The sequence below is a fragment of the Acomys russatus genome, chromosome 30 (assembly GCF_903995435.1).
Source record: "Acomys russatus chromosome 30, mAcoRus1.1, whole genome shotgun sequence".
NCBI classification, from domain to species: Eukaryota; Metazoa; Chordata; class Mammalia; order Rodentia; family Muridae; genus Acomys; species Acomys russatus.
In genome coordinates this window covers 4,439,955-4,460,821 of record NC_067166.1, presented here as the reverse complement: position 1 = coordinate 4,460,821, position 20,867 = coordinate 4,439,955, and the positions used below count along the sequence as shown (strand labels likewise).

The 20,867-nt window shown below is 45.9% G+C and overlaps 2 protein-coding genes across 2 annotated transcripts in view; both read right to left on the bottom strand.

Annotated features, from left to right (window-relative positions):
- Positions 1-20,664, bottom strand: part of Itga1 (integrin subunit alpha 1) — a 144,583-nt gene extending 123,919 nt beyond the window's left edge. The window contains exon 1 of the mRNA XM_051172259.1: positions 20,158-20,664. Coding sequence (XP_051028216.1) covers positions 20,158-20,218 — 61 coding nt within the window. The 5' untranslated portion in view covers positions 20,219-20,664. The remainder of the gene's footprint in view (positions 1-20,157) is intronic.
- On the bottom strand, positions 6,595-8,059 carry Pelo (pelota mRNA surveillance and ribosome rescue factor). The gene is made up of 2 exons (XM_051172572.1): positions 7,285-8,059; positions 6,595-7,061 (listed from the first exon to the last, which is right to left on the bottom strand). The coding sequence occupies exons 1-2, from the start codon at positions 8,008-8,010 to the stop codon at positions 6,630-6,632; spliced, it is 1,158 nt and encodes a 385-aa protein (XP_051028529.1). The 5' UTR covers positions 8,011-8,059; the 3' UTR covers positions 6,595-6,629.
- Positions 20,665-20,867: the final 203 nt, after the last annotated feature.

Below are 20,867 nucleotides of genomic sequence, written 5' to 3'. Positions count from 1 at the left end.
TGGCCAGATCAAATGAGCTGAAACAGGAGATTAAAATGTTTTTTATATCCACAGAGCAGTCTTTCACAATGGTGTCAAGCAGAAAGTTCTGGTCAGTGTTTACACGGAGGCCTGATGAAAAATTCCAGACATAAAACTTCTGCAACCGAGACGTGAACTCAGAAGGACCTCCCACCTCGGAACACATTTCATGACTAAAACTCTACTACAATTGTTTTCCTTAACAACAATCCAGCTTCCAATATACATTTGAGTTTTCTTTTTTTTTTTTTTATGATATGGAAAAACTTATTATAGAAGCATGGGAGAGCAGGAGAGGGGGAGGGGCACACAAGGGGAGGGGAAGGGAGAGATAGAGAGAAAGAGAACAGGAGAGAGGGAAAGAGAGCAAGACTATGATTAAGTTATTTTATTGAGACTATATGGAATTGAAAAAAAAACCACTAGCTATCTGAGATTGTCATTCTAAGCATGCAAGTAATTAAGTGTTTCTTTGCCAATAACATTTAATGATTTTAGATTGGAAAAACTGGGCAGGGGGAGTATGGATTAGCAATAGAGTACTTGCCTAGCAAGGAGGCCCTGGGTTAACTCCTGGCACTGCAATCATCATCATCATCACCATCAACTTGCAGACAAATCGTTTAGAAAAACACTGTATTTCTTTGACTTCTTGAACAGAATATGCTAATGTATGCCAGGGTTTTTTTTCCTCACTGTGAACACTGCTATTCCACAGTAGTGTCTGCAGGCCCCAGATAAAGGCCAATCCTTCGCATTTCTCTTGTAATGGGGTCCCATGATTCACTGGGCTGTAGTGGTCACTTCTGATAGCTATTGTGGCTTCCCTGTATGCCTGGCCATCTGTGGTTACTCATCTCAAGTATCTAATTTGCTTTTACATGTGTCACAAACGCAGCTACAAAGATGCTGAGTAAAGAAATGCATGCTGCAGTAGCCATGTTTTATGATAGGTTAGGGCGGGAGGGATAGCTCAGCAGCTGGAATGATTGCTTTGCCAGCAAAAGGATCCAAGTTTAATCCGCAGATTTCAAGTTTTAAGAGCCTAGTGTGGCCGGGCGTGGTGCCGTACGCCTTTAATCCCAGGACTTGGGAGGCAGAGGCAGGTGGATCTCTATGAGTTCAAGGCCAGCCTGGTCTACAACGCGAGTTCAGGACAGCCAAGGCTACACAGAGAAACTCAGTCTCAAAAAACCAAAAAACAAACAAACAAACAAAAGCCTAGTGTGGTAGCACCTTGGATCTGAGCGCTGGGAAGGTAGAGACAGATAAATTCCTGGGATTCCTTACCCAGCCAAGCCTTGCCTCTTTGGCAAGCTCCAGGTCAAAAGAGATCTTTTTAAAGATTAAAAACAAAACAAACAGAAGGTGACAGTACCTAAGAAACCACACCAAAAGTTGTCACCTGGCCCTTACAGGCACAGGTGCCCACATATGCTCCTGCGTGGCGTGTACACTCTGGTATACAGGGATACTAGGTTTCAAAACTGAAAAAAACCTCACTAAAATCAAGCATGAAATTCATAATTTATTATTAGACTAGAGGGGGTTATTTCCATATTTGTTTGCTTTACACTTTTTAATGGTTATGTTTTATGCAGAAAATCACAGGGTTAAGCTACTGGTTTTTCAGTAAATTAAACTGCGGAATATAGAACGGTAAAATAGCTAAATAAAGTGAAGCTCGTTATACCATACAGCTATCAACTTAGCTTTGTGCCAGGCACAGATGACGAATACCAAAAACACAACTGTGGAACAGAGCCGGCACTCGTGCACACTTTAACGGGGCAGCTGTGGAATAGAACCGGCACTCGTGCACACTTTAACGGGGCAGCTGTGGAATAGAACCGGCACTCGTGCACACTTTAACGGGGCAGCTGTGGAACAGAGTCGGCACTCGTGCACACTTTAATGGGGCAGCTGTGGAACAGAACCGGCACTCGTGCACACTTTAACGGGGCAGCTGTGGAACAGAGCCGGCACTCGTGCACACTTTAACGGGGCAGCTGTGGAACAGAACCGGCACTCGTGCACACTTTAATGGGGCAGCTGTGGAACAGAACCGGCACTCGTGCACACTTTAACGGGGCAGCTGTGGAACAGAACCGGCACTCGTGCACACTTTAACGGGGCAGCTGTGGAACAGAACCGGCACTCGTGCACACTTTAACGGGGCAGCTGTGGAACAGAGCCGGCACTCGCGCACACTTTAACGGGGCAGCTGTGGAATAGAGCCGGCACTCGTGCACACTTTAATGGGGCAGCTGTGGAACAGAACCGGCACTCGTGCACACTTTAATGGGGCAGCTGTGGAACAGAACCGGCACTCGTGCACACTTTAATGGGGCAGCTGTGGAACAGAGCCGGCACTCGTGCACACTTTAATGGGGCAGCTGTGGAACAGAACCGGCACTCGTGCACACTTTAATGGGGCAGCTGTGGAACAGAACCGGCACTCGTGCACACTTTAATGGGGCAGCTGGGCCGGGCGCTTTATTACGTTCACTAGCTACGATTTAGGTCAATTTAGTTATTTTCTTTTAATTTTTCTCATATGAAAATGATGGTAAAATCTTCTTTTAACTGTTCTTGGAAGCTAGGTACAGTGGTGCACACCTTTAGTCCCAGCACTTGGGAGGCAGAGGCAGGCGGGCCTCTGGGAGTTCGAGGCCAGCCTGGTCTATAAAGCAAATCCAGGACAGCCAGGGCTACACAGAGAAACCCTGTCTCCCAAAACCAACCAACCAAACAAGCAAACAAAACAACAAAAAGAAACAAAACAAAAAAACAAGCTAAACCAAAACAAGACAAAACAGTTCTTGGAAGAGCCAGTGCATTTTAAAGCCCTCATCAGTAGAACTAGCATTTAAAGAGTTGTGCCATTCTTGGCATGGGGTGGGGGCAAGGGGGGGGGGCAGTGATGCCAATTTGTGTACAGCCAGGCACAGGGCCACCGGCTCATGTACCTGTTGTACTTTTCAGCTGCTAGATTTGCCCCTGCCTCAACATTACATCCTATGTACACCAAAAATTGATTACTAAATGTTTGACTTATGTTGTAATTTCTATATGCATAGAAAACATTTTGGAAGCACTTTGGAAGTCTGTTTTAGAGTTTATAGACCAAATCACAGAACAAGAATTAAAGCGCTAAATCTATTTTAGTGAGGATTTTATTTTTTCAAGACAGGGTTTCTCTGTGTAGCCTTGGCTGTCCTAGACTCACTTTTTAGAACAGGCTGGCCTCGAACTCACAGCGATCCGCCTGCCTCTGCCTCCTGAGTGTGCCACCACCACCCGGCTTGAGGATTTCTTTTTTAACCTAATCAGAAGTACAGCCTGTTTCTGAGACAAGCTCTTGCTATGTAGCTGAGGCTGGCCTGGAGGTCATCATCCTGTTGCCTCCGCCTCCTGAGCGCTAGCTTACAGACAGGAATGTACCAGCCTGTAGCAGTGAGGCCTTCTAATCACTTTTCAGCTCTTCACCTGAGGTGGTTTTCATTGCTAGAGATCACATTTAGTGACAAATATGTTAAAACAAAACAAAACAAAACCTGTAGGTAGGCCTATTCAAATAAAATGTTGAAACAAGCATTTTCTATTCTTATGGTAACAATAAAGCAATTGGGCAAAACACAGGTCTAAGACAGGGGCAAAAGAAGTGAAGACTGTGAGAGAAATCGAGGTGCCTGTCATGTAAGGCAGCAAATAATCTTTTCACCTGCGTTATAGCTTATAGTAGTGGCCCCCAGCCTTCCTAATGCTGCGACCCTTTAACACAGTCCCTCATGCTGTGGTGACTCCAACCATAACATTATTTTCATTGCTACTTCATAACTGCAATATTGCTGTTATGAATCATAACATAAATAATATCTTATATGCAGGATATCTGCTGTGCCAGCCCCGTGAAAGACAAGACTCGTCAACGGCCCACAAGTTGAGAAGCTTACAGCTTGCTAATGCTTGCTTGTACTACAGAATAACGAAAACAATGTACAGCGAATTAAACCAGAACACCCCAGTACATTTTTTTTTTAAAGTTACAGCTTTCCATGGTTGACGTGGGAAGACCTCACGCAGAGGCCCAAGCTCAGCAGACCAGGAGGAGAGCACTGCAGGTGTCGCCGACACTTCAAACCGGAGTAAACCATTTCTGTCTTCCTACTTAAACGGTTGCTTCACCCGAACTCAGAAAGCCTGAAATCTGTCATTAGCCTTCGCTTCTGTAACGCTGGACAATCTGCAGGCCAAGCCCTTCCGAGCCACTTACATTCCTGGTGGCCTCCTTCCGTTCCACCGACTGCGGGGTGTACTAACTGCACCACTGCTGCTTTGATTCCTCCCAGTTTCTTCTGCCATCAGCACCTTTTCAAGCATTCTTCCTGTCTACACTCACGTCTCTTCCTGTCCACCCCAGATGTGGCCGAGCAGGGGCTATTTATAAACCAGTCCACCGCCAACCATCTGCTTGTTTTCCCATCACGGTAAATCCACAGACTACTTCCTGCAACATGTCTGCGCTCTGCGCAGCTGCGCCCCCCACTCCCACCCTGGCCACCCCACATCTCAATTATGTTCTCATCTAAGGTTAAGATGCTTCCTAATGACCAGCAGCTGAACCTACTGATTTCATAAGACTGAAGGGTCACTCTGATTTTCAGGAAAAGCCAACAATACCTACTAGAGCGTTTTAAGTTGAATTTGCCTCCGTTACTTTTGTACTTGCCCCTGTGATATAGCCACAGCAGTAGGGCCAGTTGACACCTAGCCTAATTCTGCTTAGAAAGGCTACCGCCCACACCTGAGTCAGATTTTTACTCCACACGGCCATCACCTGAAGACGCTGGAACAAGCAAGATTCTGGCTCCGAGCCGAGCACTGCATTCAAGGTCCCACCAACGCTGCACAGGGCTACGATTCCCATCAGCTCACTCAGCCCATCAGCGGAGCGCAGGTTCTGAGCCAAATCCTCAGCCCTGATGTCCACCGCAACCTGCCTCAATAACTTAGGACTGCCCCAGGGTCTCCTTGAGCTCCTGGGGATCCACCTGCCTCTGCTACCCTGGTGCTATTCCAGTTTACCCCAGTAACTGGAACAAAGAAGCTACTAGCACTTCCAGGGGAGAGAGGCTGTTTAACTAGTCTGGGGGTTCAACTATGAACCTTGCTCTAAAATGTACTCTTTGGTGTTTTAGGCGTCACTTCGGCGCTTATCGATATCACAGCAGTGATGTATATCCTGAGATTAAGACTCATCACCAACCAGGTCTCGAATATAAGAGCTGTAATGGCTTCCTCTCTGTATTCCTGTTACATTATTTAACAAAATACTTGTAATATGACTTTAAAGCTAAATATTAACATGAAAGGACAACCTGAGTTACTTTTCAGAGGAAGATAATGACAGGTCACGAAGGTATCAGTTCCTAGCATCATATGGGAAAAAAATCTAAACAGGAAGTCTATCAAAAATAACTCCAAATGTGTTAACAAGGAAGCCAGCAGACTAACAAAAATTGTAGGCATCCCTGGGCCGCACTTCAGACAGAATCCCCAACCACGTGCTAAACTGACATGTGTAGATCAGTTGCAATTCCATGTCTCCAAAGTTCCCTATCTCTCCCTAAGAGACGCACATCCAAATTATGTAGTAAACGTACTCTAAGTGGTAGTTTGTAGAAACTCCTTATCTACAACTTTCATGGAGTCATCTGAGTTACTCAACTCCCTGAATACGCTTTCTTCACACATAACCTAGTCCAGTAAGAACGTGAGCGCACAGGCTAGCACCGCAGGCACCCTGGGGACGAGTAACACTGACAAGCCACAGTAGACAAAACATGACAAACCAAAGAACAGGGCAGCACTTCAGTGTAAAGAAATGTCCAGACTTGCCATTAGTCAGCCACATGGTGGGCAAACCATTACACCTTTATCTCACCTGAGACTATGCTGAGAATCCCTAGATCCAACCTCTACTGTCTGAAAATAACCGTTTCTCTACAGAAAACATGATTAGAACAACAAAAGAGCAACAAGAGTAGTTTAGAACTGATCTCTAGAAGGAAATCAACAGTTCAGACTGGCTTTTCTGACTGTTTGGCTACCACTTCAAGTAGTGAACGTAGTCAAATATTGAAAAGGAAAAACAAAAACTATAAAGAGGAGAGAAAATGGATCATTAAATGAAACGAAAAAACACCATGTAGATGAAAATAAAACTTCATGAGAAGCAAAGGTTAGCAACGCTTTTCACAAGGAAAACCAATTAAAGCAGTACATGAGGTTTCATTATCAACACCCAAACAGACTTTCTGTCTTAGACGCACAAATTGTTTCCAGGTATTTAGAAAACAATAGCCCTAGTTAGAAAACATAATGCTTGGATGTTCTTTTCTTTGGGTTTATTTAATTTGAATACATGTCCTTCCAACCAAACCAAAAAACAGAAAACAAAAAAACCAAACCAAACAAAAAAAACCACCTTGTGTGACCCAACACACAAAACCCCCCACACCATCAACAAGTGACGGTCTTGCACCTGTCAAGGATGTCAAGAAAAAGTAACAGAGGAGGAGGAGGAACTGTTAAAATGTCAAGTCTCAATCCTCTTCAGAACTTGAATCATCCTCTTGGTCAGAAAGTTCTGGCACAGGGAAGCGGAGAATGGCAGCTACTCCCGTCAACTGGCCAAGCTGTTCCCCGGACACGTGGAGACTGGAGAATATCCGAACAGTGCCGGCATTATCCTTCACGCTGTCCACCAGCCTGACGTACCGGCTCCGGGTGGCCACATCTTGATGGCGGAAGAGCTCATCGCTGATGAGCAAGGTGTCGATGGCTAAGGCTTCGTTGGCCCTCTCTACCTGCTTGAGGCCATAGAAGGCTCGGTCTGGTTCGTGCTGTAACATTTTATAGAAGTCATCCAAGGCCTTTACTTCCCCGGCAGCTTTCGTGTCTGACAGGCGGCTAGCCACAGTAGGGTCACAAAGGGCCTCCTTCAGGGAGTACTTGTGTCCAGAGGAGGCGTGTACCTAGAATCGCAATTATAAAAGACAATCTCTGAGAGCATCCATTAATCAGCCCAAAATAACGTAAGAGGAAAGCAAAGGTTACCTCAGGCAAAGTGCACGGTTCTTTTTACTGTCACTACTGACATTCCCAGCTAAGCCTTCTGTTCGTCTCCGGTCTAAAACCTTAGGAACACCAATCCCTCTGCCCACTCTTAACTCCCTCCGGGTAAGGAAGGAGTTTTACCTGAAGGAATTTGGAGCGGTTTTCCAGGAGCACTTTGTTGTCCGTCTTCACCGCCTGCTGAAACATATAGTCGCAGAACTGCTCTCGAACAAACCCTGGGCTGGCCACCAGCACGCACTTGACCACGTCAAAGTTGATGTGGCGGTGGATGGCCTGGACCACCTGTTCGTAGAACCTCTCCAGGGCCCGGTCGTGCTGCGAGCAGTTGCCTTTCCGCTTCCTGGGGATGTTCACCTCCACCTTGGCCCGGGTGAGGGTCATGCTGGGCGTGACTAAGCAGACGTGAGCCAGGCCCTCCTGCATGACCACGGCTGCCACATCGGCGCTCCAGGCTGGGTCACAAGCCTGCTCGATGCGTTCCAGAACCACACTGTCCCACTGTTTCTTGGCCAGGGTGAACTGGCGGTTGGGCTCCAGTTCGATGGTGTGGTAAGCTCCCATCTTGACAAATTCATTCTCTTGGATGTTGGTCCCCTTCACCCGCAGCTGGCAGGCCTGAGAGTCAAAGTCGATGGCCTCCACGCAGAGAGTGAGGGTGGTGCGCACACGGTTGCTGCCCACGCTGCCCGTGGAGGACTCGGTCTGGACCTTGCGGATGGTGGAGGCGCGCAGGCTGTCGCCCACCTGCACTAAATTGTAGGTGTGCCACATGTCCTCGGGCTCCTCGGGGACGAGGGTGACCTGGCCCGCATTGTCCTTCTCGATATCCTTCCGCACGAGCTTCATAGCCTTAGCAGGGGCTCACTTCAGACCAGGAGGCTTTGGGGATGGGGGACGGGGGTGTCCCCCAGGACGGGGAGGGGGGAGGGGCAGCGAAGAGGCGAGGTGGGTATCAGCCGGGAAGGGGGCAGGAAGGGAACACTACCTTTGACTCCTGCAGCCCTGGGCAGCGCTTTCCCCCACGCCTTTTTCAGTCTTGGCGCGCTGGCCCACGCGGCGTGGCAAGCCCCCCCACGTTGAGCAAAAAGCGACCTGGTACTTCTAGTCGCCCGCCCCGCGCAAGTGGCTGACGCGGCGACCGCGCATGCGCAGCCCGCTTCCGGGCGCACCGCTCACGCTCCTACCAGAGAGGCGGGGCCTGGATTCCCCCGCACGCAGGCGCAGTGAAAGGAAAGGCGAGTCCGACGTGAATGCCAAGGGAGCTGAGTTTTCCCACACGTCCCTGTGTGCGACGAATTGCGGAGTATGTGAGTGCAATATATATATATACTGAGTTTGTTATTTTGCACCGTCTTCTATGGTGTTAAAGCCAGCTTCAAGACTTATGTAAAAGTGAAAAGTTCCCTCAAAAGTGCAGACTTGGCGCCCCCACGAAGTCCAAACTCTGCCTGGACTTGCTCTTTCCTGACTCACACTCAGACGTGACGCGCTTGTTGGCTCTGGGATACCCAGAAGCAGTTTCTAAGAACTTGTCACGTTCGGCCTGGGCTCAGCAACATGCCCAGCTGTTTTCTGCGCCTAGTTAGCCTGTTTGCACGACCCGGTTAACCCAGATGTGAAAGGACAGAGCCCAGAGAGAGCAGAAGCTATGCATGGAATGCACCCCTGGTGGACCTCTCTGTGGCTTGACCTGATGTCCTGGGAATCCCAGAATCCAAAGTTGGCAGCTCTCAGCGGCGCAGTCGTCTCTCAGGCACTTAGTGTGGGAGCTGGGCTGCAATAGATTAGCGCTGCATCCTCCCTGGCAAGGACTGGCCAAAGGCTCAGGATATGGGAAGTAAAGAGAAAGGGATCTACCAACTATGACCGCCTTCAAAGAAAAGTCATAGAATTGGTTGCAAACAAAACCCAAAAATCTTGGGGATTTTGTTTTTTGTTTTGTTTGTTTTGTTTTTGCACAGCGGCAGTGGGAATATGGGGGTGCCTTTTTCTTAAGACTGAAGACAGTGGAGAGCAGAGAAGCCCTGAACACATGCTCTCACTGTGTTTTGTGTAAGGATTTTTTTTTTTCTTCTATTATTGATAAATAGATTTTAGTCTCCTCTCCCTCCCTCTCTCTCTCTCTCTCTCTCTCTCTCATGTTTTTGGCTTGGTCTCTCTTTTTTTTAAATTTTATTCATTTATTCAGATTACAACTCAATTGCCATCCCATCACTTGGATCCTTTGTATCCTTCCATTCCTCCCTCCCTCCCTCTTTCACCCTATTTGCCTCCCCTAGGTTTATGACCAAGGGGGACCTCCTCCCCCACTATATGATCATAGGGTATCAAGTCTCTTCTTGGTAGCCCACTTATCCTTTCTTTGAGTGCCACCAGGCCTCCCTACCAAGGGGAGGTGGTCAAATATGGAGCACCAGAGTTCATGTCAAAGTTAGTCCCCACTCTCCACATAATCTTAAAGCAGATCGCTCTAGCCTTAACGTAAGAGAAGAGAGGAGGTTAAAGGGAGGACTAGTCCTGGTAACTGATGTCAGCTCTCATTCTAGAGGTTTCTGGGTGGTGGCTGTGGAGGGCTTTTCAAGACTCCAGCATAAGTCAGGACGTTTACTTGCTTTGTATTCTCTTCCCTCCCTCCCCAACTGTAATTCCTTTGTTTTGTTTTGTTTTTTTTTTTTTCGAGACAGGGTTTCTCTGTGTAGCCTTGGTCATCCTGGACTCACTTTGTAGACCAGGCTGGCCTTGAACTCACAGCGATCCGCCTGCCTCTACCTCCCGAGTGCTGGGATTAAAGGCGTGCGCCACCACGCCCGGCCCCAACTGTAATTCCTATTTCCCCCTTTCCCATCTTCCTAACTCACATTGCTTTCTTCCTCCAAAGCCCTTCACGGAACAAGACACTGGTCTCAGCAGAGCAAGAAGGTGTTTAATAGGTTCTTAATGAATGAGAGCTTTTCATTGGCGTACTATCCATCAGCTTTTGAAAACTGCTCAAGCACTTTGCTACTCTTTCTTACAAGGAAAATGCTACCCTAATGTGTAGAAAAATAAAAATGAAATTATGAAGAAGTTAACAAATGTGGTCAAGACCACGTAACTGGCATTCACACTCAGGCTTGAACCACACAGGCTCCTCCACCACGAACAATCTGCCTTATCTACAGAATCATCCATCTCTGCAAATCCAAGTTATGTGCTGTTGTCCCCTGCCACTACGTCTAATTGACAGCTCTGTGTCCACAGTTCGGGATTCAACCTAGCAGGTTTGAAAGGCACTGACTCCCCTCCCCTGCATTTGTTACATCTTAAAATCATTGCATTCTTTGACACATTGCATTCTTGTTTCTACCAAGCCTAGGTCATCATCATTATTTTCAAAAGAGATTTTACTTTAAAAACATGCATTCATTTATTTCTACATTTGATATGTAGAAAACCCATAATGACTGTATTTCATATCTCATGAATTTTTTTAAGTTGTAAGGCAAACGTCTTTGAATAGATTTGTGTGTGTGTGTGAGAGAGAGAGAGAGACAGAGACACAGACAGAGAGAGAAACACACAGAGAGACATAGAGAGACAGAGACAGAGAGAGAGAGACAGAGACAGAGAGACACAGAGAGAGAGAGAGAGACAGAGAGAGAGACAGAGAGGCAGAGAGAGACAGAGAGAGAGACTCATGTAGTCCAAGGTGGCATCTAACTAGACATATAACAGAGGACAACCTTGAACTTGTGAACTTCTGATCCTCCTGCCTTCCCCCCTTGGATGCTGGAATTAGAGGCATGTACCACTACACCCCAAGACTTTTAAGAGCCTCAAACCTGGGGCTTTGTAAGCACTCTGCCTACTGAGATCCATCCCTAGCCCTAGACTGCTTTTTAAAATGTGAGTGCCCTTAATGGTTGAACATACTATACTATTTCTCAAAGAGCTTGGTCTGAAACACCTCCATCAGCTAGGAACTGTTTGTTTGTTTTTGATAACTTGAGCTTAATGTTTAGTGATCAGATATTTACCTTCCCCATATTTTATTTCACTTTTAGTATATTTCTAAATTAATAATGACACTTTAATTTTATTTGGGGATTGTAGTTCCTAATTTAAACCCCAAGTCCTTCCTTTCAAGTTAAAGTGCTCTGCCTTTAAATGCTGCAGTCTTATTTTGGGGCACTTTTTATTTCCCCAGAGTACAGGAATCTCTCTACTGTACCTCACCTCATCCTCCTATCAATGCTTAATATTTCATCTTGCCATTCTTGCTTATCTGGAAGGGCCAGCTGAAATGTCTCAGCCTAAAGCCACACCCTGGGTCAATTTGAATGAATTACCCCTCCTTTTTGAACTCTGGATGTTTTCTTCCTTGTATCCTCCCATTGTCCCTTTAAAGTCCTTTGCCTGTAGTATCACATGTATTTATAAACTAGTCAGGGGTAAAGTACAGCAGCCATATTAACTCAACAGATACTTCCTAATACTCTGATTTAGTTCACTTCCTGTAATAATGACCTTAAAAACCTACTATGGTTATAGATGGTTTTATTTTAATTTTTTCCTAAATAATCAAAATCTCAAGAAAGAAAGAAAAACATGCTATAGTTCTGCTTCTTAAAATTGTCATTTGTACTTACTGGCTTTTGGAAATTCGAACCTTCACATGGATATTTCTAATTGTATCCTGTTTTCCTATCATGCTTACATTTAATCTTTCCAGAAGAAGAAGGAAATCAGTGCTGTTGCCTTCAAAACAACTTGAGTCTGTTGTTTTTGGGACACTGCAAGTGGAGAATTGGGCTAGAAGTCAGGAGAACTGCAGCTTTTGCCCTTCGCTTGTTTTCACTGTGACTTTTGGCCCCACTCAGTCTATTTGAAACTCAACTTCTTGTACTAGACAATTGAGGGAATTGAAGTCTATCACATAAAGTACAGTTGTGCAAAGTATGCTGTGTCGGCTTAAAGGAACTAATTCCCATGATATTTGTTTTCAATTTTGCAAAGTCACTTGAAGCTTACCCTTTCTAAAACTCATTTTAGTTTTGGGGTTGAACGTTTGTGCATCAAGAAATGGAAGAAATTGGGCCCACAAGGGAGAGCTAAGTGGGTCTAAAGGTTCCTGCCACCAAACCTGAGTTCAGTCCCCAGACAGGAGAGAAATGACTATAGCAAGGTGTTCTCTAACCTCCATACCCACTCTGTGGCACACTTGAGCCCCACATATACACACACAAAATAAATAGGTGTAAAAAGGAGTTTAACAAGAAGGGAATTGATGGATTTGAGAGGCCTCTTTTATCTGGAGTCTGTCAATACTAGTCTCTACACACTTCTGATATATATCCTAAATAAATTGCTTGTTCCTCTTCTCATATTGACAGTCTTATAAAGTTTTGTAACCAGAACATGCTAACTGGTAGATCTGTAGAGTTCTGTAAACAAGGCTCTTTGGTAAATCTCTTGAGAATGCTTGGCTCGAAGCTAGAAGTCAGAATCCCATAATGTTGGGGTTGACCCGGAGCTGCTAAATGTTCAGTGTTGGTTGCTTGCCCCACAAGGTCCTTGTTGCCCTATGGGCAGATTCTCATGTAGTCAGGATGATGTTGTGTGAACCTTGCCTCCCAAATTATCCCTGATTGGATAATAAAAGTTTCTTATGGTCTATAGGTGGACAGAGAGAGAAGTGGAAGGGAAGACTTCCTGGGAGAGAGAAAAGAACTCTGGGAAGAAGAAAGAGGAAAACCCCTTCACCAGAAAACATGAGAGTAGGCAGACTTGACTACGGGCCTGGAAGATATGGCTAGCCATGTAGCTGGATGGTGCTAGGTGGACGAGTTAAATTAGGTTTTCTAGTTGAGAGTCTGTCCCTAAGGCCTAAGCTTTGAAATATTAAAAGGTTTGGGTTGCCCTGAGTCTTAGGCCTTTTCACCAGGAGACATAAGCCACTGGTCTTCTACACATAAAACTAAGTGCAAGAATTAATTTGAACAGGATCATATTAGAAATAACGGGCTTGTGAGAGCTCACTGGAGGAAAGCAGGTTGTGTGCAATTTCTTACTGTAGTATATTTCCTAACTCTTCAAGAGAATGAAATGGTCCATGATGTTGTCTACCAAGTTACCAGAGTGCCTGTTAAAATAATGCGCCGGGAATGGTTTGAATGACAGCAACACGGGGTTTTGGCTCTTGAAATATGGATATCATGTTTGAATATTGTGCACTTAACACTCCATGTTGTTCTATGTTGTCTGTTTAGATGGGGGCTGGGGGGGCATTGTTTGTGCTTTAGTTTCCTTTTCTGGTAAGACTTATTTTACCGTGACCACAATCTGAGTTTGTCATCTTTTCTTAAAGCCTCCCTGGGAATATATCCCAACATTATTTCTCTGTGTGTCTATTGCATCTTCCAGGCCACAAGCCCCTGAAGGGAGCAGGCTTTATTTCCAAATACAAGTGATATACACTCATATGGCCCATATGAAAGAATGAGTGGCTAGTCTCCCGTAACTTATAGTTTTTGAGCTGACAACCTCTGAAATACTAAACACAAGAAATTGCTTTGCATTTTATACTGTTACTAAAAACATATACAAGATTAGCCTTAAAGTAGACATCTATAAACCTACTTAAGTTCTAAAGCTATCAGAACTTAGGAAAATAGTGATTTTAAACACATCTTTCTAAGACAAAGTCTTACAATATTTTTAAGTAACAAATGACAGTTACATTTATTGTACCTGGTTTGAGAGATGATCTTTACAGTACATATAAGCAGTGAGAGCTCTGATTATGAATATCTGGGGACAAAGATTACTTCTAAAAAGAGAATATGCAAATCTTAGGCTGTGCAAAGGCTCTTGGGTGACCTCTACAAGCAAAGATAAGTGTGCTGCAGTTATTTTACCACTGTGGCCTAATAATGTTTATTATTAGGTCTATAATTTTTACAGCAGTATTTTCTAACCTGCTAGCAATCAACGAAGACACAGACATCCCATGCCATCTGCTTCTAATAATCCTGTCAAGCTACCTCCCTTCCATAATCCCACATACTTGCTAACTCTCATCATCTGGGCCAAGTCTCCATCTATGCCTGCCATGTGCTTCTCCTCCACCTAACCCATGGCACTGCCTCCTTTCTCCCTCCACTCCTTTCCTCCAGTCTCTCCTCCCAAGATTCTCTCTGTCTCCCCAAGCCCTGGAATCTTAGCCACGCCTATCCCATTTGCCCTGGTGTGATAGCCTCTTATTGGTCAAACAGGTTAGGCTCCTAGGCAAGGTACAGGGTGGGGCACAGAGACAGCAAGCAGTAATTAGCATCAAAATATATCAGGCCAACCTCCAACATAAGTGTGTAATAGAGAAAAGAGAAAATAGGGAAAAGAGTTTTTCAAATAAAATTCTTGTACTTGCTATCTAAATTTCCTTTTGACTATAAATGCTAACATGGCAAGGTCAACAGTCCACCCACCACCAACCCTCACATCCACACTGACCCTCTGTGGTTTTGTTTTTCTGTTTTTTCTCACTTTAGCATTTCCAGAATAGGATGCTACCACCCAACCAAATTACCAGCTGACTGCCTTCAGTGTTCATATTGCCTAGTGCTACATAAAAGGGTGCATTTTCAATTGGTGGGAGAATGAAAAAGTGAAAAAGGAAGCGCCTGACCGTTCCTAGGTGGGGTGGAGGAAAGAGCGTAGCCAGACACAGAGGAACCTGGGAGAGTCCAGAGTGAGCACGACCCTGACTGAGACCCTGTGAGGAGAGCGTGGAGGGGAGAAGAGAGAGCCAGGAGGTCACGAGACCAAGAGGCCAGCAGGGTAGATAAAAGGGATAGGCAGCCAAAATGTCTGGATTACATAGAGAAGGGCAGCTGAGGGAAGGGCAGCCCAGCCTCTGGGGTGGAGAAGGTTAGGGTAGCAGCTGAGGTGTGCCATCCATACTGAGGGAGGCTGGGAGACCCTGGTGGCCACGCCCACTTTGAAATGCTAAGTAGACAGCTCAGTGAGCTCTTTGACCTGGGTTTTGAGACCTAACAGTGGACTCATCTAGTCAACCAAATATAAATATGGTTAAACATGGATAAGATTATACTTAAAAGAACAAGCTCATCTTTTAGGTAGTTTATTAGTGTCTATAGTCCATTATTTTGTAATTTATTCAGTTAAAAGTGTCAATTATTTTTAGATACTAAGGATAATTTTCTTTTTAAAAATCTGGTACACAGTCCTCACGGTGAATACAACAATTTGGAAGACAACCAGCCACATATTTCATTATCATTCCATATAATGTGCTGTTTTATAGGAACAAAAGCTAGGGGCACACTGGTGTCTAAGGAAAGAGAGCTAGCTAGTGCACCGCCTTGAGTTCCCTGGGAATCACATTTGTGTGGGAGTTGAGGATCTATAGAAGAGGGAGTGGCTGCTTGTGGAAGGGCCCAGAGGCAACTTCAAAAGGGATGGCACAATAGGGCAGTCAGAAGGAACTTCTGAAATCTTGAGGAAAGGAATATATTCATCTCATTTGCATCTCTTGCCACTCTGCTGGACTCTTTTTGAGAATGAATACAATTCTGCAGTCACAGACAGCCCTGAACAGGCAATCTATTCTGACCTTAGCACTGTGGCAACCATTCCAAAATATCTTTCATCCCAGTCCCTTAACATGAACTCAAATACACTATATTGCGTCTCCTGTATCAGAAGAGCAGTTGTAAAGAATAGTGTTTGAATCCTAGGATCCTAACTCCTTGAGAAAATTCATCAAACATCTAATTCATTCTGTTAAAATACTTTCAGGGGCATATGAGAATCCGACCAGTTATGAACCTCAGTGGGAGGCTCGAGAGGTTGTGGGTAGAGGAACAAAGGCAGAGGAACATCCATCTAAGTAGGTCAACAAGTCAGCCGCAGTCAGACATGACTCCAGAGCTCTGACGTTGCGTAGCCCAGATGACTGCATTACTTGCCTTTCTGTTCACTGTGATGAATCACCTGGTGGAGATGGCTCAAAGAATGAATTGTTTATTTTGGCTCAGAGTGGCAGAGGTGTCAGTCCACAGGGCATGGTGGAACAGCAGTCCACATGGTGGTGGACACAAAGCCACAAAGCAGGGGTGACAGGCAAGATACAGCCCCCAAGGACACCCCTTTAGGGACCTTCTTCCTCTAACTGCACAGCAAATTCCACCACCTCTCAATTATTTGATCAAACTTCATATCCATTATTTGGTTGAACCATTAAGTTAGAATCTACATGCTTTAACCATCCCTTGAGAATTAGCCCTCAGACCCAGTAGGGAGGTAGGCTTTACCAGTGTTAAGATTAACCATCAATATTAACATCAAGACCACCTAGACCAAAATGGCTAAACTAGTTTGGCATCTATGTTTGTTACTCTCACTGCTTTCTAACCTAGCAAATGAACGAATCCCGGTGGATTCATTATTGCATTTACAGACATCATACTGAGTAAAGGAAACCCCTCACCCCCCACCCTGTTCAGTAACTCCTAACCCATGGCCACCGTTGGAGTTCATTCACTTGATTTGGGTCAGTGACTGTCTCCCCACACTCAACCATCTCCTCACTGGGGTTCACTTTGTATAGAGAACACTAGCTGTGGAAGAGAAGGTTCAAATGATGGTCCATTCAATAGAAGAGCAATAGACAGCTCAACCAGGGCCATAGACGATCCTGTTCTTGGTAAACCGAGACAGAAATAACCTTGTCTAGACTGTGCCTCAGATAGAGTGTGCTATCATCCATTTTCATGATACAGCTAAAAATCCTTATCAAAGTACTTCTTCAGCCACTTGTGTTTGCTCACGTAGTTGTGAGCTAGAGGAAAATGAGCTTGTACAACTTAGGCTCATTTCACAGCAGGAAACTTGAGGTCAAGGATGTGAATTGAAGCAGTTTGTCATTTATTAGCTGCGAGACTTTGGGCAAATGGAATTCATCTCAGTACTATTTTTTAAAATATCTTTTTTTTTTTTCATCTTTAAAATATGGAAGATGTGTAGGCCTTTACTTTCTTTAGGTTAGAGATAAAAACAATGCAACGACCTTGGCCCAGGGCTTCCCATGTGATGAGTCCCAGCATTAATCAGTGCTGCTTATTGTAACCATCTATCTGGAAGGCTGAATCTAACCATTTGACCATTTCCAATGAGAGCAATGGGTACACTGTTGCTTGGGGGTAGGGCGAAGGTGTGTCTTGCCTCTACTCATTCTTGGCTGACCTTCAGTTTGGGTCCAGTTGCAGTCTACCTGTCACCACGGTCTTGACACAGCAGCCTTCTGTTAGTGCTCACGTTCTTCAAGGCCTGTGAGCAACCATGGCTTCGTGATTCCTACCGAGCATTTCTTAAACCAGGTGCTCCACCATTACTGTTTCCCTTAAGGCCTCCTCCAGGCCGTCTAGGAAACTGCCTTCAGTTAAATCCTCTGCGTGTGTCATATATCATCCCTGGACTCTGACATATATAAGACAGTGACAAGGACTTTATTTGGACACAGGGAGAACACTTTTCTTGGCAAATTATTTGATGTATGTTGGAAGAGGTTGTAAATCCCCGGGGGCAGTTCACTGGAATGGTTGTGGCTTGTTATGATAGACGTGTGGCTCAGAGCACTGGAGAGAGTTTGTTTAGAAGGCAGGGGGCAGTCGGAAGGAAGGGTGGGGTTCTTTTGTAGATGCACAAAGCCAGAAGATCACATCCACAGCGTCAGGACGAGCAACAGGAGTATGAGGAATGTAAGGAAATAAAGCTGGATGCAGTGCGTGTTCCGTCTAAGGATTGTGGTAGGCAGAGTAATAGCCAAAGATGACTTTGCTCCAATCCATCAGAGCTGACTGTATCACCTTAGATAAGAGAGCGGAAGTAGCCTCGGAAAGTGGAAAGCAGCAAGGAAGCCCATCCTCCTCTAAGGCCTCCCCAGGAAATGCCCTGGGCAGGGGGGGGGGGGCGCTTGATTTTATCACAGTGTTACTTAAAACCTACAGAACTTTAAAACAGAAATATAGTGTTGTAAGCCAATCAATTAATGGCAATGTATTACACAGGAGTAATGGGAAAAGGACACAGGGTCCTGGATTTGGGTGACGGGTTGAGAGCTTTGGATTTTTATCTGAGAGGCAACCACAAGCTACCACAGATGATCTACTTAAAATAGAAACAAGAAAAATGTCCTATTAGGCAGGTGAGTTAGAGACTGGGAGACAGTGTAAGCTCTGTAATATTATTTGAAGGCAGATATGTGTGTAGGACTCCAGAGTAACTGCAAAGTCCGTGAATTGTTGAGAAGTGTCCAAGTATGAGCAATTGATAAGGATAAAGTCATATCTGAGATCCTTAATGCTGTCTTGTGGACTGGACATAAATACACTGCATATAAGGAACCTGTCCTCCCTGGCTCAATAATGCTTTAAATACACACACACACACACACACACACACACACACACACACACACAAAAACAAACAAACAAACAAAAACCCTGAGCATACTTTAGAAATATCTGCCAATTTTCCTCCTTTAATTCTCGTCTTGGACCCAGCAAGGCATGTTACACCAGTGTTTACATGAAATTATACCCCCTTCACCCCAGCTCCTCTTTGAAAGCTGTCATTCTCTTAGAAACTACTCAAGCCTGGTTTCTGCACTGCCTGACAGAATGTTTGGTAAAGTAGGGGAGGTGGGGGGAGCTTGAGGTGGGGGGAGCTTGAGGTGGGGGGAGCTTGAGGTGGGGGGAGGAGGGGGGAGCTTGAGGTGGGGGGAGGTGGGGGGAGCTTGAGGTGGGGGGAGGTGGGGGAGAAAGATACAGCTTGAGTAATTAGTAAACAATTCAGATTTTGCAAAACACCAAGATACAATCTCTCAAAGTGTGGGTTGGAAAGGAGTCACAAGCCAAGCTTGCATCCAGGGTCGAGGCAATAGCTGGTGGATTGAAGCCAGTCCCTGGCCTGTAACACTCTTCAGAAGTCACTACTGTTTGGATCGTTGGCCATTTCCTACTGAGTAGGAAATGTTTGGGTGGAAAGCCCGTAAGCCCATAGCTTATTACCTCCTACCCCACTTCACTATGAAAAGGGATGAGCTTGCTGATAACTCATGAGAAAGTGAACTTCAGTACTCTCAGTGTTTAGGCACCCACTGCTGGGACAACTGGCCCTGTTGTTGCTAGTCAAATGTGAAGTTAATTCGTTAAGCACACCAACATTGAAAACATCAGACAAATGAGTATCCCATCCTGTTAAAGACAAACACCCCAATTGAGGGGCTAAAGAGGCGATAATCTGTTGCTTAAAGTTTCTACCATTTTGCTGGGGACACCACGTCAGTTTTCCCTCCCAAACTGGTAACTACAATAAAGGCTGTGACCCTAGCTACCATTAGGAAACTCCGAAATGCTCCCACATTTCTCTCAATGGGATATAACACTGCATTTCTAGGACACTACGTCTTCTTAAAAGTACGTCTGTATTTCAAAGACTGCACTGTGATATTTGGGTGCTAAACGTTCAGTTTCGGAATGTTCCGCCTCTTAGGAGCCAGAGTAGAAACGTCGTATTGGGACAAGAAGTAGTTTTGCCTCTCATGCCTGTCTTTCCCCGTGCTGTACAGAAAAGGTCTTAAATATTAAACAGGAAGGCAATACTATAAAGTCCATTTTCTAGTAACCCTAGGGCAGAAACTTTGCTCATTAATTAGGAGCCCTCCGGTGGTTATTTTCCCTTCCAGAAACTCAAATGCCTAAAACACAGCGCGCAGCGTAAAAACAACTTTAATCTGAAAATGCCGCTTCTACTTGGAAAGTTCTCAGCACTGCCTCCCTCACCCCGGCGCTGCCTGCAGTCAGGACCACCCTTCTGTCCTCTGACCTGGCTGGTCTACCTGAGGGCATCTCTGCTCTGCCCTTCTGCTGTGTGTCACCTTTTACCCGAGCCCCAAGCCCCACCAGAGATGCTCAGGGAAGCAGGGTCGCTCACCCGTGAGGAACCAGACGCAGGCTACAGTGACCTGTGGGCTGGAAGGACGCCTGGGGACCATGGCTGGAGCGGGTGCAGCTTTCCGCGACGTGCTGGTTCGTGGGCAGGAGCTGGCAGGACCCGGGCGCCGGCGCCTTGCGCTCTGGGTCACTCAGGCGGTCTCCGCGCGCGGTGTCCGGTGGTGGCCCTAGTGGCTGCAGCGCCCTGGAGCGGCGGCGGAGTGATTTCCTGTGTTTTGGTCGAATGCCTCTAGGCTTGCTCCACGCTTTTTACATCCCAGATGGATTGCCACATCCCCGCCCCTTCGCGCGCTGGGTCTCTGAAATCTCACTGGCAGGCCTCCCAGGCTCCGTCCGAGACATGGACAAATAAAGCCAACTTCGCGGGACCGTGTTTAGGCTAAAGTCCGCGGGCGGCAGCAAAGCAAACCTTAAAGGGACATCTGCCTTTCACTGAGAGGGCGACCTCGCTTCACGTACCAAATCCCTAAGGTGGTGGGAAGGCGGGGCTCGACATTCAGGAGGGTGTCGCCAGCAGAGTGGCCCCGCCTTCGCACCCGGGACTTCTCCCGGATCTGAGAGGGAAGGACCCTTTTCAAAGTGCCCGGGCTTTCACTACTTGAAGCGAGGGTGCTTTCCTGTGTCCTACTGTGCAGAAGGGATCCGGGCAGTAAGGAAGTCAGTGTGTGGGATAAATGCACCCCTCCTTTT